Raw genomic sequence first — 12,920 nt, 5'->3', positions numbered from 1 at the left:
TCCTCTATAAAGAAGCCCACTGTCATGGCAGGCTTGTGGTGTGATCGGCATGATCAGGCACTGCCTACCCATGCAAAGAGGATGGCTAGCCCCTCGCTAGCTCCCCGCCACCAGCCACGATTGGCGGTGACGCTCAAGTATTTGAAGTCCCTGAACACGCCTGGCTTTCTCCCGCCTCCATGCTTATGTACATCTTGTTCCTTCGCCTGGGCACGGTGCCCATGTGACAGACTCCTACTCATCCTGCAGCTCTCGGCGAAGCTCAGCTCCTTCTGTGGAGCCTTTCTGGATTCCTCGGCCCCCTCTTTTCTCTCCCCTGCCCTCGCCCCAAGCACAGTAGCTGTGCTACTTTGGGACAAATCCGGTAGCTCCGCAGAGCCTCTGTTTCCTACACTCTAACATAAAGATAATAATAGCGCCTATTTGATAGCAACGTTGACAGGATTACATTTCAAAGCGTATGCAAGATTCATCGCACAGGGTTAGGCACCTCAGTGACCAAATTCTTTAGTTTTATTACTTCATACGAAATTCCACGTCCGTTATCACATTCTATTATACTTGCTTACTTATAGCTATGTCTCCTGGTGTCTCACCAGGAGACAGTAAGATGCTCAAGGGGAAATCCTATGCCTTCATCTGTTTATCCTTAGTGCCCACATCTGACACTTTACAGGTGATCAATACTCTACACGTTTTCTCTGTCTCTGCTTCTTCAAGAACAGCAGAGTATAGATCCATTAAGAAAGAGTGAAATCTAATGATAGCATCATAGCAGCTACCACTTACTAAGCACCTACTAAGAACGGGGCACTTTACACATGTTATCTCATTTATTCCTCTCCAGGAAAGACTTGTACAAATGAGTAAACTGAGGTTGAGTAAAGGTGAGTAAATTGTATTTAAAGATGCAGTTAATAAGGAAGAAGGGAGTCTATCCTAAGTCTGTTATGACTTCAAGGATTTCACTCTTTCTAGTACACCAGGGCGCCCACCAGCAGTGAGCCTCTATACATCTTTTTATTCTATTTTTTTTACATTTATTTATTTAGTTTAGAGAAAGAGAGTGCACACAAGCTGGGGGAGAGAGAGGGAGAGAAGCAGACTCCCCGCTGAGCATGGAGCCCAACATAGGGCTCGATCTCATGTCCCTGAGATCATGACCTGAGCTGAAACCAAGAGTCAGATGCTCAATGGACTGGGCCACCCAGGTGCCCTTGAGCCTCTACACATCTTGCAGCCTGGACTCCAGCAGGCTCCCCAGTATCTTGCAGACACTTAACGAAGGTTTGGGGCACACATACCTGCATGCAGGAACGGATACAAGAAGGCAGGCAGCCCAGCCCTGGGGCCTGGTTACAACCCAGCCCTGCCCGGGTCTCAATACTCCTGCCACTGGAAGGCTTCCTGGTCAACCGGGACCAAGTTCTGTTGAAACTAACACTGTGTACATAAACCATCCTCAGTGAAACAGCTCCTTCTTCTATAGCTCTGGCTTTGTTTGATAGTTCCTGCCATTGAGCAAAGGTACTAAATAAAGATCTGGCAACGTGAGAAACTCTGACAGTTGGTCCAGTTTGGGCTGAACCTGGGAGCCAGTGTCTTTTAAGCGTATCCCTGGCTTTACCTAGAAGCATGAAAATAGATTTATGTCCCACATTCAATGACGCACACACAGACTTTGGAGAAGGTGGGTCTATTCTGCTTTCTACTGGAAACCTGAGGGAATTATTCCTATCTCTGAGACAGTCCTCATTTCTGATTCTCTTCCTGAAATCAACTTTTCTTGATGCATGCCTGCCCAGGAAATGATTGCCTCCCTGCACCCATCTATCCACCCACTGCCTGCCCCTATTATGGTCCCAAAGGCTTTCTCCTTCAGGAATCAACATTGATGTGAATGAGGAGGAAAACTGTCAGAAGCCCTTAGGTTTGGACGCGATACTGAGGCATCTCCCCCTTTGCTATCTATCATGTGGACATTTGTTAAACTATAATAGGGCACTAGTTTGTCTCTAAATATTCTATCTCTTCTGAACCTTGTACAAGAAAAAGAAAAATCAGTGTTTTATTTAACCGGTTGAAGTGTACATCATAATGAAGGGTCAGAATTTTTATCTTTAAAACAGAAGAAATCGATGTTCGTTTTTTTTTTTCTGCCTGCTCTATGAAACTGTCCTTCATCCTACAGTTGACCACGTGGTTTGGAGAATTAGGAGCAACCACAGAAACGGGTCCATGTTACCTACCCCCTACTTGACCATTTTCAATCCATAATACCTGGCTCAGCGGCCTCCCAGGGGAGTTGTGAGACTAAATGATATCACACAGGGCCTCGCCTCTGTCGGAAATGCCGCTGTAACCAGGGGGAGCGCGCTGTCCATCAAATGGGGGCCCAGAGCAAGGAGCGGAAGCCCGACCCCCACCACTGCTGACAATCTCCCCAGGGTTTGGATCCACGCTTGCCCCAGGCCAAGAGAACACAGACCAACATCCAAAATGCCCCAGAGAGTCTCTTGAATTGGGTAAAAACATATTAGAGAAAGGATTAGGGGCAGAGTGTAAGGGTTTGCTCTGAACTGAGGCTGGTGATTAATTAGCACTCTGGGGACCTGTTCTCTCCAGGCGAGCCAACTGGATGAGGAAGAGAAAAAAAGATTTCATTCAGAATAGCCATGGTGAACATGTACCAGTCCTGAGTTTCTGAGGCAGGGGTCCACAGGGACTACCACGGGAAGCGTACTTCTGATCAGAGCTTTGTTTCCTGTACTGCCCAAGGTGAGCTGATGCAAAATTATATCCACTGTCCACCATGAAGAGTTAGGGGGCTGCCAGGGGGCCAGGGACGGGAAGGACCAGCGAAGACATCTAGAGGACTTTTCTGGGCGGCGGTTTGGACTGCAGACCTTTTGTAACATTTCATTTGTTTGAGGAAGTGGGCAGAGAAGGAGCTAGAAGAGAACTTATGTCAACATACAATCCCGAAGAGCAAACAAAAGGCAGGGCTCTCTCTAGTTGTCCAGCAGTCCTGTCCTGGAGGAAGAATTGACTGAAGTTGCCTTGGGAAAAACCTAGAGCCTACAACTCACCACCTTATTCCCTCGCTCCTAGGAATGCTCCCAAGCAGCTGAGAGTTAGCTGAGAGTTGGGGAGTGCTAGTCGGAGAGCTGACGGACAAGGACCAGCTGAAGACATCATGACCAGAGGTGGACAGGACGCGCCGGCAGATGTCTGACGCCCGAGCACAGGGAAGGCAGTCGTACCGAAGGAACTCCAGGGCCCCTTCTGATTTTGCGAGTATGGTGGATGAATTCCAGAAAGCACTGAAAAGGGAGGGTAGGCCACTCCAGAGACAGACGGAACTGCCATCAGATCCTAACTGATTAAGCAGCTCGACAAGAATTAGTCTTTGCCCCGGGGGCCCTTTGCCTTCTATCTGCTCTGTTTGAATTGATGAGCTCAACTGATACTTGAGAACTGGGGCAGAACTACACAACTTGATAATGTAAAGAGATCTGTACAAGGATTCCAGAGGCCCCACGCTCTTGCCCAGGAGGGAATCCCCTCATGGCACACCACCTAGCTTTTGCTTGAACACTTCACAGAGGGGATAGTTTGTTATTTAGCAAGGCCTCTGCTGTAATCAGAGTCTTCCTTATCCTGAGCTGAAAAGCTCCTCCCTAGGACCACCTCTCTGCCTCTGGCTCTGCTTCTTAGGCTTTCAGATACTTGAAGAGTGGTGTTTGCAGTCACCACAAACCTTCTCTTTTCCAAATTAAGCCACTTTCTCAACCATTCTTTCTGGAGTCCTAATTTATCAATATCTATTTCCAAAGAACTGGACATGATACATCACATATGGTCAAAGTAGTACAGACCAGTGAGATCTTTGTCTCTTTTTAAAGGGCGAATTCAGACTTTTTTCTTTTAAGATCTTACTTATCTGACAGAAACAGCAAGAGCAGGAACACAAGCAGGGGGAGTGGGAGAGGGAGAAGCAGGCTTCCCGCCGAGCAGGGAGCCCGATGCGGGGCTCGATCCCAGGACCCTGGGATCATGACCTGCGTCAAAGGCAGATGCACAACGACCGAGCCACCGAGGCGCCCCGAATTCAGACTTTCAAAAGATCATTTGGGCTGTCATATTACTGGCTCATATTTTGCCAGTAAATAAAACCCCCAAGTTCTTTTTCACACAAAATCCCGTCAAGGTAGGCTCCCTGTGGTAATCCTACATTTAAGAAACTATTCTAGGGGGGCGCCTGCGTGGCTCAGCTGTTAAGCACCTGCCTTCAGCTCAGGTCATGATCCCAGGGTCCTGGGATCGAGCCCCGTATCCAGCTCCTTGCTCAGCGGGGAACCTGCTTCTCCCTCTCCTGCTCCCCCTGCTTTTGTGCTCGCTCTCTAATAAATACAATCTTAAAAAAAAAACTATTCTAATAATAGATTTATAAGTACACAATATAAATATAATAGCACCCTTCCTTTAAAAAAGTTTGTCGTTTGCACCCATTGCTCCATCTGAAATACTCAGTCCCGAGTCTGTGAACCTTAGTCTTCTCTATTCCCCCCCAGCTGAGTGTCTGCAATAAGTCAGATAAATGATGTAAAAGTACCTTCTCCTTCCTCACCCAGTTGACAAAAGCAGTAGCCAGAGCTAGACCAACAGCAGAGCCCCGTGGCATGCCCACGGAGACCTCCTCTTCGTTAACATCGGCCCAGTCGACTTCCGCGGGCACCGACGTTTCACCCGCCACTACAGCCCCCTCCGGCTACCACACACGGGCACTCCACAGAGCAGAGGCTCGTCCTCACATCCTGGAACTAGTCGCCCCTCGAATCCTCCAGCGAGCACTTCGGAGCCTCCTCATGCTCACTGCCCCCTGCCTGTCCACCCTCATTCACCTCTGGCACCTGCAGTCCGCTCCTGTTCTCGTGCTCTGTCATCCACTGTCACACGCGCAGTGCCAAACCCCTCAGCTCTCCTCGGGCACCGTCCACACCGCATGCAGCCGCTAAGATGTGCCTCGAGCCACACCCGCTCTCGGGGTGTCCCAGTATCTCTGGCTTGCCACAGACCCACTCTGCTCCTTTCCCAACACCAGACGCCCTTAGACGCGGTCCTCTCATTTCCTGGGTGAACATCCTGTCTTTCTGGCCGGTCGGAGCACAAGCTCGGGCAGCCTGCTGCCTCCCTCCCCTCGCCCACAGTTCCCCCCCCCCCCGCCCCGGGCTAGAAGGGCGACCGTACCCACACATTTCGCCCCATCCGCTCCCTCCTCACTTGGCCTTACCTTTCTTCCCACGCTCGAGGACTCAGGAACCTGCTTGAATCATCATCATGGCTGCTCTGTTGGCTACTGAAGACAAGACACAGGATATGAACCGTTACCTTCTTTCTCAACACTGGGGGAGGTCATCGAGACAAAGAAACCGGGTTACAAAATTTCAAAGATACAAGTTCCCCCGTGGGTGACTTTATACAGGGTGTACTGACAGGCAAGGGACATGAGAAATGACACAAATTTGGTGCAAACTCCACCCGTCACATCTGAGGCACAGGAGGGAGGTCTTGACCTGTTGCCTGATTCTTCCTTGCCTACAAAGTCTCAGGGAGCAAACGCCTCCAGCACTTTTCTATACTCCGGCCTCTTAATCTGTAGGGCAGGATAACAATCCCATTCCTCTTCAACCTCCCCGGAGACTCTCAAGAGGCAGGTAGACCCGGAGGGAGGGGAGAATTCCAGCAGGGAAAAGGCTTGATGGGGGCAGAGGTCACCTGGCCTGCTTCTCTGCCTCCCGGGAAGGCGGAGGAGGGTGAGGATGGAGGAGGGATTGAGGGAAGTCCCTCCGCTCCTGAATGCCCTGCAGGCAAGCTGATTCTAGGCCTTCAGTTCAGAGCTCTGCTCTTTAAAATGCTTTCGTGGAAGTTATGTGGAATTCACCCCTCTTTCATCTTACTTGAGAGGAAGAAAAGCCTTTTGCTCAGGCACCTTATGATGCTAACTGAACATAGGAACATATCATTTTTATTGTTATTCATTAACTAATCCAAGCGTCCGATCAGAAGTCAATAAACTCTAGCCCCCCCCAAACACACACACCAGGCCAAATCTGAAGCTGCCCATTGTTTCTTTGTACAGCCCTTTGAGAATGATGTTTGCTTTTTTAAATGATTGACTTTTTGTGGTACACGGTTATAACCATGCTCTTAGGCTCTGTTCTTTCACAAAGAAATAAATGAACTTAGAAGAAACTTGTATCAAATCTTCACACATATATACACCGGAAATCAGAAGAGCACCAAACACAGACAGCCTCCAATTGCCTGGCAGAACCAAAGTGTGTACACAGGTCCTTTCTCTTTCCTTTACTCTATGAGGAGCACTTTTTTTTGCTTCTTGTCCCCGTGGAGCAGCTCCCTCCTCCTATCCCCCCGGCTTCACAAGGTCTCAAAGACTTGCCTATTAAAAACTCCTTCTCACAAAATTGTGCTATGGTGTTGCTGACCCGTGGGATTTCTTACGCTGGGACTGACTTGTTATAATGCATCAGGCACCGAGTCTCCTACAGAACCTGGGATACATGTTGTACTAGGGCAGGCCACCCACAGCTGACTGGAGCTCAAATTCCAAAGCAGACCGGGTGAGCATTACGGTCTATACCACCGGCTGCACACGTGAGGCGAAGTGAAGGGAAAAGGGGTCCGGAGCCTAGTGTTTTTACCCTAACAGCCAATGGCACTCAACCAACCCAGAGGACCAGGATCAGCATTACATAATCTTCAAAGAAGAGGCTTGGCTTGACTCCATTTCATCTGGTTCCTCCTTCTCACCCTACCCTCTCTCTGGCTATCAAAACTTAAAGTGAATCAAGGGGCTCCCAGAATTAAGTGACGATGTACCACGGTTTCATAAAAATAATTCTGAGCTGCTATTAGCAAGCTGTCCCACTAGGTGGCACTGCTGACTTCCAAACCAGACCCGAAGCCATCCAGCACTTCTGAAACCCGAACTAGAACCAACCCTCTGGTGCCCCCTTTTGGCCTTCCCATCGCTCAGGAAGCAGTTCAGATGGTAAAGATGAAAGAGCCAATATATCAACTTCAAATGGTTTACTGGTTCTAAATAACCAAGAAACACCAACCTGCATGCACTTTACAAATATTTATGTAATGCTTTCCGTGGGCACGTATGCCAACAGGAGGCAGCATCAGGCAACAATTAAGTCTAGACTCTGGAATATGCGGTCTGGGACTGAATCTGAGCTCCTCTGCTCGCTAGGTATCTGACCCTGAATAAATGATTTAACATCATTTTCCTTACCTACAAAATGGGAGGTACATGTTCATGATAGTTCTTACCTTATAAAGCTGTTGCAAAGATTAAAGAATGAACATATGTGAAGTATGCAGAACAGTGCCTGGCGCCTATGAGCTGCTGTGTGTAATTGCCACTATTATTATTATGTGTAAGGCATCGTTTTGTGGGTCATGGACCATAAAGACATGAATCAAGGAAGGATCCTGCTCTCACGGTGTTTACAATCTGGAAAGGAAGAGTCAATGTACTTAACATTTAAAAGTAGAAAATCAGGGGCGCCTGGCTGACTCAGTCCCTTAAGCGTCTGCCTTCGGCTCAGGTCAAGATCCCAGGGTCCTGGGATGGAGCCCTGCATCAGGCTTCCTTGCTCAGCAGGGAGTCGGCTTCTCCCTCTGCCTGCCGCTCCCCCTGCTTGTACTCACTCACTCTCTCTGATTAAAAAAAAAAAAAAAAGGTAGAAAATCATAACTCACAGAAGGAAATACTAAATGTTCCAGAAACAAAATACCGGGTCCGTTAAGAGAAGGAATAAGAGACTGTCTCGACAACAAGGCTTTTAGTGCTGACACTTGAAATTCAGAGAGATTCAGGGCAGACAGAACTGAGAAGAAAAGAGATTCTAGGAGTGCCTGGGGGGCTCAGTTGGTTAAGCGTCTGCCTTGCCCCTGCTCGTGAGCTCTCACGCGCACTCTCTCACTCGCTCTCATTCACTCCCTCTATATCTCAAATAAATAAAATCTTAAAAAAAAAAAGACATTCTATTTTAGCTCCATTTACCAAACACTTATCACATACCAGACACTGTGCTAGGAGACAGGGACATAAAGGAGGTCCAGAGAAGGCACCAAGTATTCACCGCCCCAGCGGTGCAGCAACCCCAGGACAGACGAGGTGCAGACACTCCCGTTGGGGGCGTGCAGGGAACACGCCAGAAAGGTGAACACAGAACAAGAGGGACTGTAGCACAGGAATCCCTGGTGGCAACAGCCTTAGGGTGCACAGGACCCCTCCTCCCTTGGTCCCCTCTCCTCCCATTTTTGGAAGCTGATTTTCAACTGTCTTAAATAAGCGAGATGGCCGCCCAAGCACTCCTCCACTGGATCCCCAAGAAATAGTGTTGTTGAGCAGAATTTCCGGAGACTGAGAGCTTAGCTCACCCCCTCACATCAACTCTTTCAACTCTTCTCTTAAATGAGCCTTTTCAAATGATGCAGGCCACCTGGGCAGCTCGTCCTGCTCCCTAAATGAATCCACCAGTCTTCTGAGGTCATGAAAAAAGCAACCAGCAGACTAGGGTTTCATGGATATGCCAGAAGGTCAAGGGCCACATCCCCAACCACCCCGTTTTAGTGAAGGCCTTGGTGGCCCTTGGGTGTCCATTCTGGGCTCTCGGGCCTCAAGTCAAGAAGAACTTGGAGGAAGTCCAGCAGAGGGCAACTAACAGATAAAAATGTCTGTTCGAAAAACCTTTTTTTTTAAAAAAGCTACTCTGAGCAAGGATTTGGATCTGGGAACTAGATGACTCAAAGTGCACTGAACACCTGAAGGAAGGGAATTTGTATAGGCAACTGCTTGCTGCTCCCCCCCAAGACAGCTAAAGAAGTAAATCCCTCCTACTGTAAACTCAAGCTTCAGATAAAAATCACTATATAAATTAAATTTTCAAACACCAGAGTGTATTACTAAATAAGGTGGGGAAGCAGCATCTTTCAATTCCAGAATATTCGTGAGGGGAACCAGCTGAAGCAAATCAGATCTGTAATCCTGGTTTTATTCTCCACCAGCAAACTACTGCTGGGAACTTACCCTCAAAGGTCATATTAAACCAGTAACACTGGCACAAGCTGGGAAAAATACGTTTGTCATCTGAGCCAAAGCATACCTTGGAAGATAGAAAATCATAGACTATGACCAGGAAGCTCCACGGTGCAGGCTGGTGAATTCCCATGATTCCCCTGAGCTCCTTTCCTCCCTCCCCCAACCCGGGACACTTGCAGAGAGTACAGGCTGAACCCACAAGCCACCAGGAAGATGTCCAGATAGATAGATGATAGATAGATAGATAGATAGATAGATAGATAGATAGATAGATAGATAGATACACTTTCAGAGGAAAGTATAGCTTTCCTGCTAGGGAGAGACTGCATCTGGTACTCTTCCTGAGTGGGTGCTTCTTATGTAGAAACACCTCTTTCTCTCCCAGACAACACCAAAGGGGTCATGGCCTCCTAACCCCTGCGTGAGGGTGGGGGTGGTGGGTGTTGAGCAATTCAGAGGATTCCAAGCAGGTATGCGGATGGGCAAGCTGTTATTTCTAGAACCTAATGGAAACCGTCCATTTACCCACACTACGGCTGTGCAGACTATTTATCGAATTTCTTTGCTTTTGGTTGTCACCAGAGCAATCTAGAGTGTTTTCTTTGCTTTTGGTTGTCACCAGAGCAATCTAGAGTGTTATCTTATGCTAACTGGAAGCTTCAAAAGACTCTGAGTGGCTTTGATTGATAGAGGTCTTTGATTAATGAAAATGGGGAAATAAATTATTTTAGGCAGTGGATGCAACAGAAATGGCACAACAGAGACCAACCTGGATGTGGCCTGGCTTTGTTTCTTATCGGCCCTCTCCTTTGGCCAAGTCCCTTACCCTCTTACCCCCACCCCAAAATTATAGAACGGTGCTGAAGATTGAGTTGCGAGTAATCCGATCACAATATCTGAATTCAGGATTTAGAGTCAGGATGACACAAGTTCTAGTCCGGACTCTGCCACTTAGTGGGATGATATTGGGTAAATTAACTTTTCTCAGTGTCAGCCATGGGTATACCACATACCTTAAATGATTGCACTGAGAATTGGAGATAGCAGAAATCATCCACAGAGTGTCCAGAAGAGTAGCTGAGCTTTGCTGGGTGTACCATCAAGGGAGGACATCAATTGTATTCAATATTCAGTGAGCTTGGCAGATAAATATTTTGAAACATCCAATGCATGGGAGGAAGAGAAGAGACACTTACGGTAGTTTTACGAGAGCCACTGACCTGAAAAGCAGGGTCACTGACGAAAGAGAAGAAGGCTGCATGTTCATGAATTATAGCCACCTGTGAAATGGCTCTGGCATTTACCACCTCAGTGTTAAGGAGGAAAGTTATACAGGGGAAGACAGGCAGGTGGCAAAGCAGCCGAGAACGCAGGAGAACAGTTTGTTTGTCATCTGGCAAATGAGTATGGGAAAGTCTAATAATAGAAAGTAAGTAAGCAGATGTGATTTGGGGCACGGCCAATGGCGGCCAGCTTCTTACACAACATACCTGAACAGTCGCAAATACTACTTAAAAAGTAATACTCTCCAGGTGAAGATGGATCATTTGTCGACACAGTTAGCAGGACTGCATCTGTGTAATGGCCCCCTTGGAAACCTGCAGCGGGGTGGGCAGCCGATCAAAGATTCAGGGATTTGGAATTTAGCTAAACATCCTTTAACTCGTACCACACACGGATCCTTTTCTACTGGAGTTCTTTTCGCCTCTCTACACGTGCCCCTGGTTGTCTTCAAAGGTACAAAAAAGAAGAAAGCCCTCCCCCAATCCCTTTATTTTTCCTTCCCTTCCTCCAGGGCCATATTTTATTTAAAGAATACCCAACTTGGTGCATGCCAAACTTCCATCAAAGCCGCATCAGGTACTGGGAGCTTCGATACGCAGATTCTCCTTGGCCCTTCCCCAAACTTGCCAAGTCAGAGTCTAAACATGTCCAGGAATGTGTATTTTGTATTTTTTTAAGTTTATTTTTATTTATTTAAGTAATCTCCACACCCAACGTGGGGCTCGAATTCATGACCCCGAAATCAAGAGCTACCACGTGCCCAAAGGAATGTGTACTTTTTAAAAGCTTCCCAGTGATGCTGGTGGGCACCCAGGAAGGAGACCCACTGGACTCCACACTCACAGCCTCTACTTCCTCACTGACTTGTGAATTAATCCACTGCAACCTGAATGGCATCCCCACCCCTCTTCGCTTTCATCCACCAGGACCTCCGTTACTGAGAGGTCAAGGTCAAGTCCTAATCTTGTCTGACCACCCAGGCAGGTCTGACGCTGATGATTATTCCCGTTCTCCAAACCTCACCCTTCCTGCCTTCTTTGGCACCACCCTCTCCTGGTTCTCGGGTTTTGTCCTGCTTTTCTCTCTTCTTTTTGAGGAAGCTTCATGGACTCTTCTGTTCAACCACTCATTTAATAAATCACCAAATACCCACTATGTACCAGGCACTGGGAATCCCGATACCGAGTATAGAGTAGTAAACAAAGCAGATGAGCTTCCCATTCTCAAGTTTACATTCTGTTGGGTTCCTTCCTCTTCCAGCTTCATGCCTGGGGAACCCGAGTTTCATGAATGTCTAATTATCAAAATACTGTGCAGTAATATCATATATTCATAGGAGATGATTTATAAACTCTCCCTGGATAGAAGAATCCACAGCAGTACGTCTCTGGGGAATCTTCCCTGCACCCGAGCCCTCAGTTATGATGGATATACTGATGCCTCCCAAAGATAGCAGGGCAGGGGACTGCACTGTCAGTAGTCATAGGTGGCTATTTAAATTTAAATCAACTAAAGTCCACGATAGCCAAACTGTGGAAAGAGCCAAGATGTCCATCGACAGATGAATGGATAAAGAAGAGGTGGTATATATACACAATGGAATATTATGCAGCCATCAAAAGGAATGAGATCTTGCCATTTGCAACGACATGGATGGAACTGGAGGGTGTTATGCTGAGAGAAATAAGTCAATCAGAGAAAGACATGTATCATATGACCTCACTGATAGGAGGAATTCTTAATCTCAGGAAACAAACAGGGTTGCTGGAGTGGTGGCGGGCGTGGGAGGGATGGGGTGGCTGGGTGATAGACATTGGGGAGGGTATGTGCTATGGCGAGTGCTGTGAATTGTGCAAGACTGTTGAATCACAGATCTGTGCCTCTGAAACAATGCAATATATGTTAAGAAAAAAAAAGATAGCAGGAAGGGAAGAATGAAGGGGAGGAAATCGGAGGGGGAGACGAACCATCAGAGATGATGGACTCTGAAAAACAAACTGAGAGTTCTAGAGGGGAGGGGGGTGGGGGGATGGGTTAGCCTGGTGATGGGTATTAAAGAGGGCACGTATTGCATGGGGCACTGGGTGTTATACGCAAACAATGAATCATGGAACACTACATCAAAAACGCATGATGTAATGTATGGTCATTAACATAATAAAAAAACTAAAAGGTAACCTATTGAATGGGAGAAGATATCTGCAAATGACCTATCTAACGAAGGGTGAGAACCCAAAATATATAAAGAACTGATACAACCTAATACCCCCCAAAATAATCAAATAATCCAATTAAAAACGGGCAGAAGACATGAACAGACATTTCCCAAAAAAGACAGACAGATGGCCAACACCCACATGAAAAGATGTTCAACATCTTTAATCATCAGGGAAGTGCAAATCAAAACTACGACAAGGTATCAACTCATACCTCTCATAATGGCTAAAATGAAAAACACAAGAAACAACAAGTGTTGGCAAGGATGTGGAGAAAAAGG

At 47.2% G+C, this 12,920-nt stretch overlaps 1 protein-coding gene across 18 annotated transcripts in view; it reads right to left on the bottom strand.

The window, feature by feature from the left end:
- The window catches only part of GRAMD1B (GRAM domain containing 1B), a 252,697-nt gene that overhangs the window by 140,130 nt on the left and 99,647 nt on the right, over positions 1–12,920 (bottom strand). For 15 of the 18 annotated variants that reach the window (XR_012381540.1, XM_025893605.2, XM_073903877.1 and 12 more), the window contains one exon: positions 5,294–5,359. The exons of 2 other annotated variants lie outside the window; for them this stretch is intronic. Coding sequence is in view for 14 of the 16 variants with exons in the window: in XM_025893605.2 (XP_025749390.1) it covers positions 5,294–5,359 (66 nt within the window). In the remaining 2 variants the exon portion in view is untranslated. Of the gene's footprint in view, positions 1–4,904; positions 5,014–5,293; positions 5,360–12,920 lie in introns of those variants that run through there. One more of the 18 variants, XM_025893609.2, reaches the window with a different exon arrangement.

Source organism: Callorhinus ursinus, unplaced genomic scaffold (genome assembly GCF_003265705.2).
Source record: "Callorhinus ursinus isolate GAN/ISIS: 27379988/994484 unplaced genomic scaffold, GSC_fseal_2.0 scaffold19, whole genome shotgun sequence".
Classification (NCBI taxonomy): Eukaryota; Metazoa; Chordata; class Mammalia; order Carnivora; family Otariidae; genus Callorhinus; species Callorhinus ursinus.
The sequence above is the reverse complement of the archived record's forward strand: the minus strand, read 5'-3'. Positions and strand labels throughout refer to the sequence as shown.